The sequence below is a fragment of the Condylura cristata genome, unplaced genomic scaffold, assembly GCF_000260355.1.
Source record: "Condylura cristata isolate star-nosed mole 26May11 unplaced genomic scaffold, ConCri1.0 scaffold00024, whole genome shotgun sequence".
In the NCBI taxonomy this organism is placed as follows: domain Eukaryota; kingdom Metazoa; phylum Chordata; class Mammalia; order Eulipotyphla; family Talpidae; genus Condylura; species Condylura cristata.
Window position 1 is genome coordinate 27,930,381 of NW_004567125.1, and position 20,972 is coordinate 27,951,352.

At 35.1% G+C, this 20,972-nt stretch overlaps 1 protein-coding gene across 1 annotated transcript in view; it reads left to right on the plus strand.

The window, feature by feature from the left end:
• Positions 1 to 20,972, plus strand: part of HMCN1 (hemicentin 1) — a 442,964-nt gene that overhangs the window by 211,478 nt on the left and 210,514 nt on the right. Inside the window, exons 16-23 of the mRNA XM_004688154.2 lie at positions 320 to 514; positions 3,811 to 3,906; positions 5,052 to 5,179; positions 6,421 to 6,565; positions 10,349 to 10,461; positions 15,265 to 15,424; positions 16,030 to 16,198; positions 19,590 to 19,717. Of these exons, the coding sequence (XP_004688211.1) occupies positions 320 to 514; positions 3,811 to 3,906; positions 5,052 to 5,179; positions 6,421 to 6,565; positions 10,349 to 10,461; positions 15,265 to 15,424; positions 16,030 to 16,198; positions 19,590 to 19,717 (1,134 nt within the window). The remainder of the gene's footprint in view (positions 1 to 319; positions 515 to 3,810; positions 3,907 to 5,051; positions 5,180 to 6,420; positions 6,566 to 10,348; positions 10,462 to 15,264; positions 15,425 to 16,029; positions 16,199 to 19,589; positions 19,718 to 20,972) is intronic.

The following is a 20,972-nucleotide window of genomic DNA, read 5'->3' on the forward strand; positions in this document are numbered from 1 at the left end:
GAGAGGATTCACCAGAGACAGAGTGGGGTACAGAACAGGCAGATCGACGAAGTACACTGCTGAGGGGAGCAGTGGGCGGGTCAGGAGACGTCTGCCGAGCCGTGTGGATCTCCTCCAGGGGAGGCGGGAAGTGAACTCATGCGGAAGTGGTTTAAGCTTCTTTGTGCTGTGCTTTAGCCTGCTGCGTCACCACGGAGGGCCCAAATTTATAATTTTTTGTAAATAATGACTTGATTAAATTTAATCTTTTGAAAATTTATTAAATGTGTATTTAATGTTCCTGTCTACTTTTTTTTTTTTTACTTATAATATCTTCCAGCACCTCCAGTTTTCATACAAGAACCTGTTGATGTATCTATGGAAATTGGCTCAAATGTGACATTACCTTGCTATGTCCAGGGTTATCCAGAACCAAAGATTAAATGGCGAAGGTTAGACAACATGCCAATCTTCTCAAGACCCTTTTCATTGAGTTCCATCAGTCAACTAAGAACAGGAGCACTTTTTATTTCAAGTAAGTTAAAAGAAATGTATTTTATAGAGATGTGTGTGATATGGGTATTGCTGTATCTACAATAGTGAATTAATCTTGTCAAGACATTTTGTGTTTATTACATGTCACTTTAAAATAGTATTTAACTCTTATATATGGGAATTTGCATATATGGATATTTTATTCAAATGTATGTCATTAATATATCATAAAGGCTTATAAACCAATGTGTTTTATTCACCTTGTACTGTTTCTTATTACAAATAGAATTAGTGGGCTAGCTGTAGATGGATAGGTAATCCCATTTTACTGAACTTTGTACCAACGTTGTAGAAAGTATTATATTACCAGTGGTAAAACTTTCATTATTTTTGGCTAGCAATACATAACTATATGTATAGGGACAATATATTCCTTGAAGGCTCCTTGATTAAACACTACCTGCCTGGATCAAATAGTTAAAGAAAAATTCAAATACTCTATCATCAGAAAATCTTACCTATAAACCATTAAGCATTCAGATATTTGTATTTTGCATCTTTTCAAAAATATTTGTATAGTGACCTCAGATGAATAAAGACATTTAGATCATTAGTTGGTTTTTAAGAAGTAATTGACTGTTTTAGGTATTTTATAGAAAACTTCCAATAAGTGATGTATATGTTTATTAGCAATATTGTGTACATATGTCACCTAAACTTCTGAGTAAAAAAGCTAAGTGGTATAATTACAAGTGCTGATGTATTCTGTTCATTGCTAGGCTCTGTGCTGAAGGCAGAACTCAAATCTGAGGTGCCACCTTAGACTTTTACAGTAAATTGAGTAATATCTTTCAAGGTTACTTATTGGAGGTACTTATATTAGATTGGGTTAGATTGTGCAAGTGAAGAAGAACACTTGGTATGGAGGAGAATATAGAGCCCCGAACTTCACAGACAGGATCAGAATAACTCCTGCAGGGTAAGGGTAGAAATAATAGAAAACAAAATGTGAAGAGGTTAGGTGATAAGTTTCCAGAGGGAATACTTAAGACTTGAAAACAAACCGATTAGATAAGATAAAAGAAAAGGAAAAAGAAAAAAGGGGGATGCATTGGCCAATGGATGCTTAATCTATTAAATCATCTGAAAGGATACTAATGATTAGAAACTTAGTTTGAGTGGCAGTTTGATTTTCTGTAAAATTAGGACAGGATTGATTGTTTATATGGAAAACATCTTGGTTAGAAGTAGTGAATGACTTACTGACCAAGTGATTTGCTGAATTTACCTTTGCAAATGAATGTTTGCTGTTGTTCAGAGAGGACACTGATAGAGTTTGCTAGCGCAATTTTCATAATTGAATGCCTGTGATTAGTAGAGGAGTAAAAAATGTTGTCACTGTTGTTTATCTGAAATCCTGTGAAGCTATTCATAACGGGAAGCTACATTTACTTTGCTAAAATTATGATCTGTCAACAGATTAAGCCATGCTTATCTTTAGATAGTTGTAAAAATGATCACCATTTCCCTTTTTAACAACTTATCTTGCTTCCCCTTTTGCTCACAAGATGAAACCACAGTCTTTATAAGGTACTGGTTTGTCTTATCATTTTTGGTTTTCTTTTTTTTTTTTTTAAAGATTGATTTATGCATACAAGATAAAAGAACTGGGGTACAGGCCAGAATTGTAGGGGGTGAGAGGATTCACCAGAGACAGAATGATGAGCAAAACAGGCAGATTGAGTGAAATACATTGCTGAGGGGAGCAGGAGTGGGTCAGGAGAGGGCTTCCGAGTCATGTGGGGTCACCTTTCTGGCCATTAATTAAACTCGAGCTGCCTGGCTGAGCATAAATTCACAGTGTTGTACATTAACCCATTGCGCCACCAGTGAGGGCTCTCATTTTTGGTTTTCTAACTCCATACACACAACCTGTACCCCCAAAGTCCTCATCTTTCTCCCCTAGCACCCTCTTTAATGAAAACTATTTTGTAATGTTTTTATTATTATCTTGAACAAATTTTATATATTAAATCTACCTACATAATGAAAATTCCTTTAATATAAAAAATGGAGCACTATGAAGATAAAAGAAAGAAATTTATATTAAAATACTATGAACAGCTCAGTTCTGACTTCATGAACTATACATACACATTTTTATAGCATCCCTTTGGATTTGATGACTCAAATATAGACCAAAGCAGGAATGTGGGGCTGATGATTCATTCTAAAACAGTGGCAATTCTTGTTGAAGTTATTTATTTTTTTCCACTTGCAGAATTATTTTGTAGGCTCATGTGATTAAAGAGAATCATCAACTCCATGAATTTCCAGTGGTACTTTCAAAAGTCTTGCTGGATTTGGATAATTGTTTATTTTGTGATGTGCTCCATGTAAATTTTAACAAACTCTCAAATCACTGGGTCAACTAAAAATCTCCCCTGTAAATATCCAAAGTGCCCTGAGGTTGGTGCAGCAACCTCGGGGCACTTTTCCCCCCAAATAGTTGTTCTACCTGCTGTATTTTAATTGATATAACATTGAAACATGAAATAATATTACATAAGATTCAGATGTGTATCATTATAAATCAGCACCTGTAAATTCATTATAATTTTTGCCACTAAAAATAAAGTTCCATCATTTGCCATATAGATTCTCTATTTGCCCAGTTTACCCATTCTGCTTCTTGTTCTTTTCTGATACCTAGTAATTTGGTGTTACAGTTAAATACTTATTTTTGTTTTGTTTTGATTCTTTACACACCACATCTGAATGAAATCATACAATGTTTAACTTTCTGCATGTGACTTATTTTACTAAGCTTAATAACATCTACATATGTCCATGTTGCTGCAAATGGCAGGATTTATTTTTGTATAGCTGAGTAATAGTCATTGTGTATGTATATCACCTCTTCCTTATCCACTTGCCTGTTAATGGGTTTCTAAGTTGTTTCCAACCTGACTCTATATAATGCTACAGTGAACATGGGCGGGTATATAGTTCTCTGTGAATTTGTGCTTTTATAGTCTTCAGTTTACCTGCTGTTTTGGATACAGTTCAAATATTACTTCTATTTGAATCTTCCCTAACTTCCCTATACATGGTCAATCACTCCTGTGTCTGTGCTTCTATAGTTCATTGTTTTAAATATATTATTACAGCCTTTATTAAGCTGCAGTGTGATTGTTTTATGTCTGTCTTCTCCCTTAGAATGGGAACTACCAGAAGACAATACTATTCTCTCCATCCACAGATCCCAGCACTAACTGGAACATAGTTAATGCTCCATAGATGGTGTTGAATAAGTAAATGATCTCTTCTTTTTAGACTTATGGGCAAGTGATAAAGGAACCTATATTTGTGAAGCTGAAAACCAGTTTGGAAAAATCCAGTCCCAGACAACGGTAACAGTGACAGGACTTGGTAAGATCAATTATGTGTTTAAACACTATACACATCAAAATCGTCAGGCTTTTTTTTTTTTTTAACTGTATCATCTGCTGCTAATATCACTTAAAAACAAAAGAGATGTCAGATCACTGGACTACCTTTCTATTTCCACTCCATGTCATAGGGTGTTAGAACTGGGGATCATCTACCTTAATTAGAATGAATTGATCTAAATCTAAATGAATACTAAGATGGTGAATTTCTTTTCTGGTTACCTTTTTTACAGTTATCAGTTTAGTCCATTTAGAATGATTTTGTATATAATATAAAATAAGGATACCATATTTATTACCAAGTGCTGGCACATTCATTTCATTATCTTTCTTAAGTATTCTTTTCCCACTTATTAGACTTATGGGCATTGTTTCCCATGCTGAGTTTTTATATATGGCTATTCCTCTTGCTGGGTCTTACATCTATGTCTATTTATGCACTAGGACTACTAAAATTGCTTAAATTACTACAATATTTAATGTGATTTTTAAATCTGACAGTGTATGTTTTTCATTAATATACTTACATAATTTTTTTCTTTATAATTTTCTTTTTTCATTTATATATACCTTAAATTTTCCAAGTAGTGTCTTAGGGATTTTGTTTTGATTTATGTTAAATTTACTTACTGATTTCTAGAAAACAAGATATTTACAAATTTTTCTTTGTCATCCCATTTAAGGCAGCCCAGCTAATTTTATTTCCTTGAGCCATTATATCAAAGCAGCTTCCTCACTGATTTCATATTTTCTGATTTTCATATAGTCAATAAGTATTATTCTGTTTTCATATTAATAATTCCTGAAAATCATTCTAGTTTCACTTTTATATCTTAGTCACTCGTCATTTGTGTACTAAAAATGTTGCGAGTTTCTTAGCTTGTCATTTCTTGTTTTCCATGTCATAACTTACTCTTTTTTTGTAAATTTCTCTACATGTGTGCTGTTACTTATTTTCTTAATTCTCCCAGTGCTTTAACTCCACCTTCAAATTTATGCCTACTTATATTTTTAAATATTTGTTCATGAAAAGTCAATTCTTACAGCATCACTAGAGAGGCCTATGAAATAGTCTGTACTTCTTTTGGGTGAAATAGCATTGAATGTGCGCTTTCTTTGACTCAGTGGCCCCGCTTATTGGAATCAGCCCATCAGTGGCCAGTGTCATTGAAGGACAGCAGCTGACTTTGCCCTGTGCTCTGTTGGCTGGAAATCCCATTCCAGAACGTCGGTGGATGAAGAATTCAGCAATGGTAAGAACATTATAAATCCATGTCTTTGCTATTTAAGTCATGAAATATCAATTTAATGAATGTGTTTTGTAAGAGTACCATTATTAACAGTTCATATTATTTAGGAATTAATGAAATGGAGATATAGTCAGTGGTGTCATTTTTATTAAGTTCCATGTCAGAAACTCTTCTGAGAAGACATAAAAGTTAAAACAAGTGTTCTTTACATAACATTTAAAAATTTTATATACATTGCATGGCATAATGAAATGTTAACATTTACATAAAAGGCTTCCATTTTATACATTAACCTTTATTATTTCAAGTACTAAATGTTTTATGAATTATTTAAATATATGTCACTGTCTTGTATTTTATCAGTGTTTAATTCTTAATTATGAAAGAAAGTGAAAATTGTTTACAATTCCATGAAGATTTTCTGTAAGCATGTTATTACTTATGGCAGTCAGTTTTCATAGCATTTTTTTCTTCCATTTTCCAGAATAGTTAGACTATCTTCTTGAAATACCAAGTAGGAGTGAATTGTTTCCATGAATAATATATAAAGTTGTAATGTATAAAGTTGTATAAATTTGTGTCACAGCCTGAGAAAAATTGTACACCTCTTTCCATAGTAAATGCCTTTACAACACAACATGATGCTGTTTGAACACTGTGTATCCTGTTCATGAGCCGAGTGCATAAATGGCACAGATTTAGATGTGATCATCTTAAAAATCATTCTTGTAATCTTAAATTATTCCTAGCCTTCTCTGACACACTTCCTCTAGCCTACATTGTCTTCTAATATTTGTATCTGACACTGACAAGGGTGGGTGTTGAAATTGTCACTTTCTCTTGACTTGAATGAGTACTTAGGTGCCAAAAAAAATACCTCAAGTGACTTGCTAGTGGTCATTGGAAAAAAGCCTTACTTAAGCCCAAAGTGAAAATTACTGTGCAAAATTTTACTCAAAGTGAAATTTGAGTCCTGACTGATGAACTGACTGATTTTTTTTTTCTTTTCTAGCATGTATATACTCTGACAAAAGTTAGTAGGTAAAAGTTTGGGAATTATATCACAATTACATATAATTGATACTGTGCTTGGTAAAAATGTAGGCTCATCATTTTTCACTGAAGGATGTTAAAATAATTTTCTACTTTCTAAGAAGCTTAAAACCCAGTTGGAAATGAAGTAGATCCAGTTTTGGCTTAGGTGACATTGCATTTTTAATTAAAAATGACTTTTTCTCTTTAAGTTGGTCCAAAATCCTTACATCACTGTGCGCAGTGATGGGAGCCTCCATATTGAAAGAGTTCGCCTTCAGGATGGAGGCGAATATACTTGCCTGGCTAGTAACGTTGCTGGAACCAATAACAAAACTACCACTGTCGATGTGCATGGTAAGAGACACTTGATTGTAATTCTTGCCAAAGCAGCTTGGGTTCCTATCTTTAAATCTAAAATTCCATTTCCCTGGTTAAAATATTCTCCCTAGTTGTTATTCCTAATAAAATCCTTATTTCTTGAACACTGTTTACAGTGGTAAGGTTCTTTGCAGATTTCCCTTTCTAGTGTATACAAGAAGACATTACTGTGAGTTTCCAGCTTGTCAAGGACTTTTTGTATGTAATCCCTTAATTGATAAAAGTGAAGTCAGTTCTCAAAGAATTATGTTTAAAAATACATTTTCATTTCGGGAATCTGAACTTATTATATTATCCAAATTGCCTTTTCTTTTTGGATTGTGAAACAAGCATGTCTTACTAATGACCCCTTTGTGTGTTAGCTAGAAATGACCTAAACTTTTCTAAAGGTCACCCCATTTGCTTCAAACAAACTTCTTATATTAGTTAAATAACTTAAAGGTCACAAATAAGAAAACCCAGAAGCAGTCTTTTTCTATTTGTGACTAGCAGCTTAACAGTTACCAAACACTTTATGTCTCATTAAATGACAACTTCATAATTTAAGAAATTGTCTTAACTGGTTTTGTTGTTGTTATATTTGCTTAAAAAGAAAAGAACCTTACAACATCGATCTTATCTTTTAAGTGTAATATTAAAAATAGCTCTGTATACAGGGGTGAATGCCTCAGGAAGAAAGTAGCACAGAACATTTATTTTTAGTAGTTAATTCAGTCTTTTTTTTAAGGACATGAATTGGACATTCCAGTAGTTTCCTACTTGCTCTGTTGAAAATTTCAATGGATTCAGGCCATATTCTTTTGAAGAGATCATCTTTTTACTTTATTTCCTTATTTTTATTTTGAAAATCTCTTTTATCAAAGCTTCAGGACTTGAGTATATTTAGCAACTTGGCATGGACAGCCAAATTGTTTGTAGATAAAACTGGTATGGAGACTCCAAAGATTTGGGCAACAGTTGGGACAAAAGAGCACAATGAATTGATATTTGACTTTCTTTCTTTGAAGCTATAAAGTGTTTTTAGACTATTAAGGCAGTTACCTTATTTTTGAATCATATTATTTTTTCTGAGTTAAACATTTAACTTTTTCTTTGGTATATTTTATTGATGTAATATTGGTAAACATCCAGAATATGTTTCAGCAAATGTCAGCTTTCTTTGTAAATAGCCTTCTATCTCTTTCAACCTTATACCAAATCCACATAAATATTCTTGAAGAAATACTATGTTGAAGAATGCAAAAGTAACATTAAATTAGTTATAGCCTAAAGGACTAAATGTGCAATGCCAAATTGAATATAGTCTGTGTGTGTGTATGTGTGTATGTGTGTGTTTAAAGATAACTCTAGATTTCTGAGAGAACAATTATGGACTGGCTTAAGAATTTAGTTTAAACATAACTTCATATCACCTCCGTTTGGATTCTAGTAACTGTCTAAAATATTGTGTTGAGAAGAATTTGGAGGAAATTTTGGGTGTGTTGACCTCAAAAATATGCAATCAATTATTTCAATAGCAGTATGCTTTTTTTTTTTTTTCAGAAATAACACCACATTTTGGAAAGTGCAGTCTCATTGTTGAATATGAGCATACTTTCTCAGAGTAAAGGACACTTCTTTTTTTGCCTTTAGGATGAACATTTTTTTATCGGCCGAGCAGTTGCTGGCCAGGGAGACATTGTCTGTTTCTTCTGATGCATGTCTCTTATACTTAGATTCTGTGATGTTTGGTGATTGCACATGTGTGAGAACTTTCTTCCAGTCTCCCAATCTCATCTAAATAATGTTTCTGTATATTCAAGTCACAGGTGAATGGGTGACTGAATGAGTTGTGGTGTCTACCAAGTCAGAGTGAGAAGACAGACAAATCAGTGGTGTGGTTCATCATAATGCAATAAAATTTAATAATTTAAAGATAATATGTCATTTCACAACATCATTTAATCCATCTTAGTCCAAAATGTGTAGGCAATTTAGTCAATAAATCTAAAGATATTCATCCCAATCACTTAATATTAACTAAGCCAGCAATCATGCAGTTTTGTCTTTGGGTTAGATTAACTTAGCATCACAGCCTCTCTACACCTCTGTATTTATGTTGTTAGCACTGCCAAACTTTCATCTCTCTGTCTCTTTACTTTTAAAAATACTCAGAAAAGACTCTCACCCAATTCTTAGAAGATTAAATTGATGAATACAAATATAAATGCAGAGTAAAATGACAAACCATTTTCATTGTCATATTGATTTACAGAGATTGGCAATCTGGAAAGAAACAGCTCTTCCATACCCAAGTGTCATCATATTTCAAAACTGTTGCTTAAATATGCCACTTTCGTTTATAACTGTCAAATTCAATATACATTGAAGAAAATAGCTTATTCTATGTTGCCCACAAAATGACATCATAGTTGAAAGTTGATTATTCCATGATGATTATAGAAATTAAATTTCTTACTTTAGAAAGAAGCCTGATGTTCTTTTTTTAGAGATGGAAATGTGATGCCAATTCTTTATGAAGAAATTATCTAGAGTAATACCAAGTATAGGAAAATGTGAGTATGTGGCAAACCTAATCAAAGCTTTCCAAGATGGTTTTTACATTGATGTCTCTGGTATCTTGTTCTGCCAAACTTCTACTCCAGGATAGTTCTCGTAATTCTGAAGACATTTGACAGAGAGGCAAGAGACAGTGAATGCTTGACTTGAAGGGAGCTGTCCCATTCTTGTCTTCCCAGGAGAAGGAAGGGAATTATCTGGTCTATATTGGCTTGTATTGTGCTCATTCTATGATGTTAAGGGTTCACTTCTATGGGAACTTCTATATTTCAGATTACTATTTTGAGAGCCCTGAGTGTTGTTAGGGTTTTTGTATGTGAGTTGGTTATAATTACTGGAGTTATCTACAGAATGGATTGATTAACAGTCTTCCTTTTCCTTTCACTTCTACTCATAATGTTAATTCTTTAGTTGCTTTCTAAAGTCAAAAGGTATGTTATTCTTCTTAATGAAAATATTGACTTAGAATTCTATATTTCTGCAATTCTAAGGCCTTTCAAGTTTTACTATTGAATTTCCTTTAAGAAAACAAATTCTTTGATATTTATCATAGTAATCAAAAAGTATCAGGCAGCTATAGATCAGAGACATTCTTAGGGGAGGAGGAGAGAGATGGATCAGGACTAGAGTGGGAAGAGCACAGAGACTACAGTGATGATGCATGTGTGAATTGGTGGTGGCAATTCATGGGTAAATCATATATTGTGCAAAAATGAAAGATGGTGTAATGAATATATTAAAAAAATTAAAAATAATAAAGTAGTTTTTTCTACATTATACTTAAAGGCTCATTAAGTGATTCTTAGGTGTACTTTATTTACACAGATATTTAATGTGTGGTGGTTAACCAAACCATTCCGCTAGTGGGTTTACCAGCTCACAGATGCTATAATAGACAATATACAATGATGAAAGAGAAGTGTAAGATATGTAAATTTTAGCAGATAATCTTATCTTAGATTTCCAGGGGGGGAAAAAAACAGTTTATTCAGTCCCTTTTTATTTTACTAGGGAAGTTACTGGACATAATTTACTACTTGAATTCAAGTTTTATTTACTACTTCAGATCAAAACATAATTTCCCTGAATCTTTGTTAGGTTTTTTATTTAGTATATATTTAATATGTTCAACTTTAAATAAAGTAGAGGTTAATATGGAAGGGAAGTTGCTAAGATTCTGGTTCCTGTTTCTTTTTTCAGTTCTGCCAACCATCCAGCATGGGCAGCAGATACTCAGTACAGTTGAAGGTGTTCCAATAACTCTACCATGCAAAGCAAGTGGAATTCCCAAACCAAATATCGTCTGGTCCAAGGTAAGTCACACAACTGGTGATCTCTGTTAATGTCACATATTATACCAACAGCAATTACAATAGTTGAATATTTTTTATCATAATGGTATTTGTGACTATACCACAGAACTTTATAGAAAGGAAATCAACATGCAGCTGTATTAGTTAGAAGGAATCTTAATGGGCAGCTTAACTGCTATTCCTATGTGATTCTTGAACAGTGTGAACAACTCATCAGTGTATATGTGATAGCATACTCTGTGTGTCAAGTCCTTCTCAAATCCTCTTCCATTCGCTAGCAGATTCACCACTGAGCTCTTCCCTTCTGATTTTGGAGCTGCATGGGGAGGGGGCAGAGCTCCATGGGGTAGGGGTAGAGACAGCTTGTACCTTCTGCCAGGTCACACTTCATGCATGTTTCTCCCTGCTCTAATCAGTTTTCTCAAAGTCTTTTTTTTTTTTTAAGATTTATTTATTTATGCATACAGAACTGGGATGTAGGCCAGAGGTGCATGAGTGGTGAAAGGATTCAGCAGAGACAGAGTGGGGAGCAGAACAGGCAGATTGATGAGGTATACTGCTGAGGGGAGCAGAGGGCAGGTCAGGAGAGATCTGCTGCACCATGTGGATCACCTCTAGGGTGGCGATCAACTTGCACAGAAGCTGCCGCGGCTGCTGCATCCTTACTGGTAGCGCCACTAGGGAGGGCCCCAGTTTTCTCAAAAGATCAGAAGACCACTCAGGCCTCACGAAGGGAGTCAAGAACTTCAGAGGCCTTAAGTCTTGTGGGGAGGAGTAGGTGTGCTATAAAAATGCCCTGCTTTTCCTTCTTCAGAAAAATCATTCTGCATAGCTGGAAGGTCTTCGCATTTAAACTCATCAGCCCAGCCACAAAGGCAGCAGAGCAGGGGAGCCCTTTATTAGCTTCTTTCTTTCTCTCCCCTCCTGCTCAAGGCTCTGGGGGCTCCATCCTGAATAAATTTCCTGTTCACACATCTTTGTCTAGATCTACTCTTCTGGGAAACCAAAAATGACACACATGCAAACTCATTTATTCTCTTTTACATCCTTATCATGAAGTTGTAAACTTTTACTTGTATTGCAGTGAGGAAAAAAAACATTTCCTGAGGAAGTCCTTTCCATCTTTGAAAAGCCATAAAGATAGCATATTTTCTGTAAATTAATTTAAATCTGGCAGATAAAAATAATATAAAATTATGTAATAATAATGAAATATGACATTTGTAATATTAGTGCTACAACCAAAATATTTTGTCATACTATCTGAAAATCTTTCATGTAATGTATCTTTTCAGTTCCAAACCACCATAATAAAGCAATTATTTCAGTAAAGTAAGACACATGAATTTTTTTGTTGTTTTTCAATGCGTATAAAAGTTATGTTTAGATTATACTGTAGCCTTTTGAGTGAGCAATACTATTATGTCTGAGAAAACAAGTTACATAACTTAATTGAACATACTTTATTCATCTAAAATTATCTGAAGATTTCAGATCAGGGTGGTGATTGCATATGGTTGGGGTGTCTGTGGTAATTTCTTTTTTTTTTTTTAAAGATTTATTTATTTATGCATACAGAACCGGAGTATACGCCAGAGGTACAGGGGTATTGAGAGGACTCACCAGAAACAGAGTGGGGAGCAGGGGTGGTGAGAGGATTCACCAGAGACAGCGTGGGAGCAGAACAGGCAGATCGTTGAAGTACTCTGTTGATGGGGAGCAGCGGGCAAGGCAGGAGAGGGTCTGCTGTGACATGTGGGTCACCTCCCTGGTTAGGAATCCAAGTTGTGTTGAAGCAGCTGTGGCTAGCTTCCCAGTGCTGTGTTTTAATCCATTGTGCCATAAGGGAGGGCCCCAGCAATATCGTAAAATTAGACAACAGTGAAGTTTGCCACTTTGATGGATTTTTCTTTTCACAAGATTTCTCTGTAGAATGTACTGTTTTTGGTAGCATTTTACACATAGTAGAACTTCTTTCTAAATTGGTGTCTGTCTTCTCAAACCCTGCCATTGATTTTTCAACCAAGTTTATGCAGTATTCTAAATCTTTTGTTGTCATTTCAACAATGTTCACACATTCTTCTCCTGAAGTAAATTCCATATCAAAAAATCTATTTTGTTGGCCGATTCATCAGAAGTAGCTCCTCCTCCATTAAAGTTTTACTGTAAGATTCTAACAGTTTGGTTACATCTTTAGGCTCTACTTTAATTCTATTTCTCTTTCTGTTTCTACCACATCTACAATTTCTTCTTCCATCAAAGTCTTGAACTCCTCGATCATCTATGAGGGTTAAAATAAACATCTCTCAATCTTTGATATCTTTACTACTTTCCATGACTCAGGAATTTTATTATTGGTATTTAGAATGGTAAATATTTTCCAGGTTTTTGAGCAACTTTGCCCAGATCTATCAGAGGAATCACTGTTTTTGGTAATTATGGCCTTCAGCATGCACCTCTGAAGTAATAAGTCTTGAAATTCAAAATGATTCTTTGATCCATAGCTATGAAATGTATGTTGTTAGCAAGCATGAAAACAGCATCAGTCTCCTTGAACAACTTCATCAAAGCTCTTGATTGACCAAGTAAATTGTCTATTAGCAATAATACTTTGAAAGGAATATTTCCTTTCAAATACTGGATCTCAACAACAGGCTTAAAATACTCAGTAATATAGGCCATGTTGTTTATATCCTAATATATAATATATTAGAAATGCTAATGCCCACACTTCACACTTTGTGTTTCATTTATAGACTTCAGATAGAGTAGATCTAACATCATTCTAAAGGGGCCTGAGGTTTTCAGAATGATACATAAACATTGGCTTCAATTTCAGTCACTAGCTGGCCTCAACAAAAAGTCACTCTGCCCTTTGAAGTTTTGAAACCAATAATTGACTTCTGCTACCTAGACAGCATTTCCTTACACTGTAAGGCTGTTTCATCTACACTGAAAGTTTACTGTAGCATATAACCTCCACCATCAATAATCTTAGCTGGATCTTCTAGATAAGTTATTATAACTTCTACCTCAACACTTGCTATTTTACCTTGCACTTTTATGTCAGGAATAGCACCTTTCCTTAAACTCATAAGGCAAACACTGCTAAGTTCAAACTTTTCTTCTGCAGCTTCTTCGCTTCACTCAAATTTCATAGAATCAAAGAGCACTAGTAGAGACTTGTTCTGGATTCTGCATTGAATTAAGAGAAAGTTGCGACTGATTGGCTATCCCTGCCATTAAATTTTTCTCTATATCAGAAATAATGCTGTTTTGCTTTCTTATCTTAATGTTTTCTCTGGATCAGCACTTTTTAACTTCCCTCATGATTGTTTCCTTTGCATTCATAACCTGGCTAAATCTTTGGCACAGAAGGCCTAGCTTTCACCCTCTTTGATCCTTTGAAATGACTTTCTCATCAAACATATTACAGAGTCACATGTGACTTTTCTTTTCACTTAAATACTTAGAAGCCATTTCAGGGTTATGGAAAGAGGGCCATCTGAGGAGAGGGAGAAAGATGGGGCAGCAGCCAGTCAGGGGAATTGTTAGAACACATAACATTGATGGATAAAATTGGCCATCTTATGTGGGTACGGCTTGAGGCATCCCAAAACAATTATAATAGTAACACAAAGATAACTGATCAGTGATCACCATAATATATAATAATGAAAAAATTTTTAAATATTGTGAGAATTACATAATGTGACATACACTCACCATACTGTTGGAAAAGAGGCTCCAATGCACTTCCTCAGCACCAGGAGATCACAAACCTTCAATTTTGTAAAAATCTCAGTAAAATGAGGTCTCCCTATATGATGAAGTTAGTAAGTTGACATCTGTAAATGAAATTAAAAGACCAAGATTTCTGCATTTTGGACAACAAAGTACATGATAAAGGTGATCCAAAACTGGCAGTGTCTTTTGTGGAGTAGAAGCTTAATGCAGTTTAGGGAAATATGAAAAAGAAATCTTTACATGCCGACTGGGGTGCCACAGAGGTTAAGAGTTTGGCGTTCAGGGCTACCCTGGTGGCACAGTGGGTTAAAGCGCAGCATTGAATGCCAACCACAGCCACTTCCGTGTGAGTTTGATCCCAGCCCCGGAGGTGACTCACATGGCACAGCAGACTTCTCCTGTCTTGCTCGCTGCTCCCCTCAGCATTGTACCTACTCAATCTGCCTGTTGCTCTTCACGCTGTCTGGTGGATCCTCTCACCTCCCCTCACCTCTGTCCTCTCCCCTAGTTCTATATGCATAAATCAATAAATCTTTAAAAAAGAGTTTGGGGTTCAGGGTCTGACTGCTGGGTTCTTGTTCTCCTCCACTGACTCTTTGACCTTAGACTAGTTGCTTCAACCCCCACCTCCAGATTTTCACATTTTCTTCTGTAAAATGGAGTAGTGGTGGTCTCTCCTCATAATGTTTGTGTGGCCAGTCAAATAGTAGCCAGTACAGCACCTGCCTCTGCCTGTAAGCACCGGCTCACCCACTGCTCCATTTTTCAATAACTCTGTAATGAAGGGGACTGGGTTTGGTATGAGACAATAGCACTTCAGCTTTGTCTAAGTTTTCTTATCAATAACTGCCTTCATATTAGCACTTTTTCAATCTACGTGTTTCTCTTTGGAAATATACTTTTCCCTCTCTCTTCCAGACGTTCAGTTACTCCTTTATAATCTTTTTTTCACACATTTGATTAATCTGTCAGTTATTTACATAGCTTTGTTGTGAGGGGTCACATTGTCCCACCAGCTTCCCTCATGAATACGTTGGTCTTTGCTGTCTTCTGCAGAAAGGAGAACTGATTTCCACCAGCAGTGCGAAGTTCTCAGCTGGGGCTGATGGGAGTCTGTATGTTGTGTCCCCCAGTGGGGAGGAGAGCGGAGAGTATATCTGCACAGCCACCAACGCGGCTGGCTATGCCAAGAGGAAAGTGCAGTTAACTGTCTACGGTGAGAGCCCTGGAGGACTGGGTTTCTGGGACTCTGTCTGTGCCAAAGCTCGCATTTCTCTCCCAAATAGTGTTATGAGCAAACTGTTCCCTCAAGTTTATAATTTTTATACATGTGCATTTTTATGACCAACCAGCATCTCCGATGCTTAGGTTTTGTTTTAAAGGGAGACTACTTTTCAAGTCTTTTAGAAACATTTTATGATGTTTTTCCAAGGAGTAGGCTTATTGCACCCAACGCTCTTCAGAAACACTACTTAGTTAAAATGCCTAATGAAGCCAAACCTCAGCTATGTCTTGGTTAGTGCTCTGCCTTGAGGGCTTTCTTTTGCAGACAGCAGACTCTAAAGGGCACTGCAGCCAATCTTTTCATTATTTCTGAAAGGAAGAGCAGGAAAGAAACCTTCTACATCATTTTCCTGTTAGCTTTCCTAGTAAGTGTATTAATGGAAAGTTTTAGATAATTTTCCAAAATTTTAGGATAAACATTTTTGGTAAATTACTTAAGAATATTAAGGATATTAGGTATTTCTACATTTCCATGTAATTAAAGTACACTTTGCTTTCAGTGTATTATTTTCCTTCCAAAATGTGTGTTTACTTTAGTAAGGCCCAGAGTATTTGGAGAACAGCGAGGACTGTCTCAGGACAAGCCTGTGGAGATCTCCGTCCTTGCAGGGCAAGAGGTGACACTTCCCTGTGAAGTCAAGAGCTTACCACCACCCATAATTACCTGGGCCAAAGAGACCCAGCTCATCTCTCCATTCTCTCCAAGGTAGGAATCTTAGATGAGTTGCAGCCCAAGAAAGTATCATTTCTTGGGTCATATGGTTCTGTCCCTGTTCAAATTTTCAAATGTCTCACTTTTTATTTCCTAAGTGGTGGGTTTTATTTAGAATATGTGTGGTCCACATTTAACAAGGGAAGCTTTTGTTAATTGGAGCTTTTATCACTTATAGATATCTTGGTTTCTGAATTACTGGCAAAGTTTATGTTTTGCTCATATTTTTTTCCTGATGTACTTAGATTCAATTTATATATGTGTAAACTTTACTTTAGGACTTTCCTAAGCAGTCTGGTTAGTCCAAACATTTGTCTTAATGTATTTGACAATAGCAGTGGTAACAAATGCCTTGTTTTTATCATCAGGGAATTAAGGGCAGGTCTCAGTTAGCTATGGCTATCGAAAAAATAGTTTTAAAAAAGATAGTCATGGAGGAAGAAAAAAAAGAGTCTACAAAAACGAAAAGAACATCACCAAACACCAAACTTGTCAAGAGTACTAGCCAAAACAAACAAACAAACAGATTGAGAGGTCAGAAAATGTGAAATACAGTTAGAAATAGCCTCAAAAAAATTTAAGTGTAGAATAATTTGGCTGTACATCCAGCCCTGTAGAAAAGATATAAGCTTTCTAAATCACGGTGTAGTATCCGAAATGCTGACCCTAATTCTGACATATTTTCCCACTCCACTGGTGCAGCCTATAGGGAAGTAACTACAATGAAGCAAATTTGTGTGTGGATTCTTATTGCATCAAGTCTCCATCACACGCAGCATTCCATTAATCCCAATAAAGCAATAATATATGTAGGCACTCTGATCTGGGATTATATTTTCATTAGATGCTTTTGTAAAAACCTTCTTGATTAAACCCTTACACAAGTAAAGGTCCATTATGATAATATATTTGATAGGTTAAGTGGTGTGAAAGCAGATGTATTTAAGATTACACCTTTTGTGGCAATGCAGATTTCAGTCGAACATTATCTCCATGACCTAAAACTTGCTTGGAACTCTCTGTGATTTTTTTTCAACAAGTCCTTCTGAGCTTCAGATTTTTTGTTTAGAAAAAGTCATAAAATTTACCTGAAATTATAGGAGATAATGTGTATTCCACACTGTCCATGTCTAATTCACAAGGAATGGTAACAATTATCATTTTGACTCAACATCATGCCAGAATTTACTGGCAGAATAAGAACTATATTCTCTAGATAGTGTCTGTTAGATGTGTTGATGTATAATTATGAAATTGGAGATTAATGCCGCTGCAGTTTCTCTCCCACTGGTGATAAGAACAATAAACAGAAACTACTTTACATAATTTTAATGTTACAGTAAAAAATTACTATGAATGATTTTGAATAAAAGAAACATCATAATACAGACAAGATGAAGTTTTATTCTCCCCTTCTCCAGTGATTATCTTTTCCTCCCTTTCCAAGAACAAACAGTGCCCAGATTTGGCATTCTGTATATACAACTTTAAATGTTGTTTTGTGTGCCTGTTCTCAATTTTCCATTATAACATATTACGTATTAGTTTTCTCTTCCTTGCTTTATTGTTAACATTTATCCATTGTGAACATATAGATTTAATATTTGTTTATCTTAACAAGTATATGGCACATTCTATTTATACATTTCCCTATTTATAGAAATGTATGTTCTTTTAATTTTTCTCTATACTTTTTCAATATTTTTTTTTTCCAGCAAAGAACTGGTGTGTAGGTCAGAGATGTGGTGGGGGAGGTGAGAAGACTCACCAGAGATAAAGTGGAGAGCAGAACAGGCAGATTTACAGAAATAAACTGCTGAGGAGAGTAGCAGGCGAGTCAGGAGAGCTCTGTTGTGCCATGTGGGTCACCTCCCTGACTGGGGATTGAACTCAGGGGGATGGGAAGCAGGCCATAATGGTGATAGTGCTGAGACTTACAGGCCACCAGGAAGGTCCTCTATTCATTTTGGAAGGAGGCATTTATAAACAAGGTTTTCACTTCATATCTTTTCACATTTCTTTCAGTGTACCTGCATGAATTCTTTAGGACCTGTACCTAGAATTGCCATTTCTGGTTGGGGTGAATTTCTATTTTCAGATTCATAGACATTGCCTCATTATTCACTAAAGGAACAGAACTCATTTAACCTTTTGATGATCAAATATAAATGCACCTAGCCTACTTCTGTATTGTTATCAATGTGTAATATTGACTTATTACAAACTGGCAATTAGATGGGTGAGAAATGGTGTTATGTGACTGATGTTTATTTGTTTGTTGACTGTGTTATTGGTGAGTTGCTTCTTTATCTGCTGCACCAATTTCTGGAAACTTGTCTTTTTTATAACAAATGTATAAATTAGGTTTTTGTTTTGATAACAATCCTTTGTATGCTATATGTATTGAGAATATGTTCTCTCATTCTACTGCCAGGCTTTTAAGTTTGTTTCTGTGTGCTATCCTGTTATACAGAACTTTAAAAGTTTTATTATTGCAATGAATCTATTTCTCAGATTTTTACTTTATGAAGATCATAAACATAACCTCTGATTTTTTTCCAAATATTTAAAATTTTGCTTTTTACATTTTAAACTTTAATTTATATAAATTTTTATTTTGAGTGTCATGTTAAATAGCATGATAATTAATCTGACCCATGTGGAAAGCTAGTTGTCCAATGCTATTTTGGACTAGCTAATCCTTTCCTTGGTTTTTGTAATGTCACCTGGATATTGCACATTACAAAGATAATTTTCCTCTGTTTACAACTCTGTGTGTGTGTGTGTTTTCCTTTTTTTTGGGGGGGGGGGAGATGCTGGTGGTATCTGTCCTTAACTATTTTTCCATTTGTCTGTTTGCTCACTCTAACTACCTTTTTAACAAATGTTGATATTAAATAGCTCTACCTGGCCTTTTCCATAAGGCTAATTTAAGACAATTAGTGTAATAACATTTTTATATGTAGTTTTGGTTCATCCAGCTATATTAGTATTCAATAAAAAGAATATGTTCATTATATATTTGATAATTATTGTGTACTTCTTTTGCCTTTAACACATTATTTTAAAAATAATAAAGTGTTCAAAATAAATTCAAAGTTTGCAGAAACACACGTTTTTGTATAGCTGCAAGTTTGTGGAGCAGAGAAGTATGTAATCATTTGATCATTTCAGATCATTAGGTTAGGTCTAAAAGGTAAAAAGAAATTAATTTTTCATTTGCATGAATGCTGTACAGAGTGTATAAGATAAGTATTAGTTCTTAATTTGAAGAATAGCATTAGACATAGGCTTCCATAGCTGCTTACCCCGCAGAAGTCCCACACTTTAGAGCAACTCCATAGAGGATATTTAACTATTCTGTCCTGTGTTTTCTTTCTTTTAGACACCTGTTTCTCCCTTCTGGCTCAATGAAGATCACTGAGACTCGAGTTTCTGATAGTGGGATGTATCTTTGTGTTGCCACAAATCTTGCTGGGAATGTGACTCAGTCCATTAGATTAAATGTCCATGGTGAGTTTTGAGTGAAGGAGTGTGGTCACTCTGAGGACTGGCCTCATGAAACCCATCATCTCTGTTGCTTTGACAATTCACCTCCACATTGTAGAGAGGATCATTGTAGAAAAAAGTGTCTAAAATCTGAGACCTTTGATTTTCTGTCATTTATTCTGAAAAATTAATCTGCCATTTATAAACAAAACTTCTTTTTCCTCAAATGATATTATTGATTTTGCATCTATATTTTGCTAGTTGTCCATAGTCAGTTAGGACTATTGATTCAACAGTAAACAAATATATGTTCAGGATTGCTTTCTATAGAAATGGATGTGAGAAGAATTTATTAGCTTTAAATAGTGATTTTCAATGTAAGCAGCTTACCAACTCAAAAAAAAGTCTAAGATTCTTTGACTACTTTAAGACTCTAATTAATGTACGTTAGTCCCTCAATGTACCATAGTGTAGTTATTCATTTGTTCAGCACATACTTATTGAGTATTTACTCTAAGCAATACTTATTCTAGGTTTTGGATATGTAAATATCAGATGTTTTCTCAGATTGTACTGACCTGATTTAGCTCAGATCAATCACAATAGTGTCCTATTAACCATGGGATTGAAAATTCTAGGGGAGTTCTATTATTTCCTAACTCTCGGGAAATAACTATATTACACACACACACACACACACACGTATCAAATATATTGCCTCTTTAGTTTTCTCTTATAAAAAATGATGATGGTGGTGGTGGTACTATTAAAATGATAAAATCATTGTAAATGATAGCCTATTTCTTTCTTAAATATGAACTTAAAAAAGAGAGATGGGACTTCTTAAGCATGTAATATACATGAATTGTAATTATGTCTTTGTGGGTCAATTTGATTCTACACTTTAAAATGAATGTATGTGGAGTCCAGTAATGTATGTCAGTGTTTTGATAAATTTCAAAGGGAAGGTAGATAAAAGGAAATAATTGAAGCTCTATTTTGATTGTCTTCTCTGAAATTATCAAAGGCATTTTTAGACTTACTGATTTATGCATACAAGAATTGGGGTACTTGCCAGAGGTGTGTGAGTGGGGGGGAGGAGTTGAGAGGATTCACCAGAGACAAATTGAGGAGCAGAATAGGCAGATAAACTGAAACACACTGCTGAGGGGTGTAGCAAGCAAAACCAGAGAGGTCTGTTGTGCCCCGTGGGTCAGCTCTGTGGCTAGCAGAGGATCAAATATGCTGTAGTGGCTGCCAATGGCTTTATAGTCTGTAC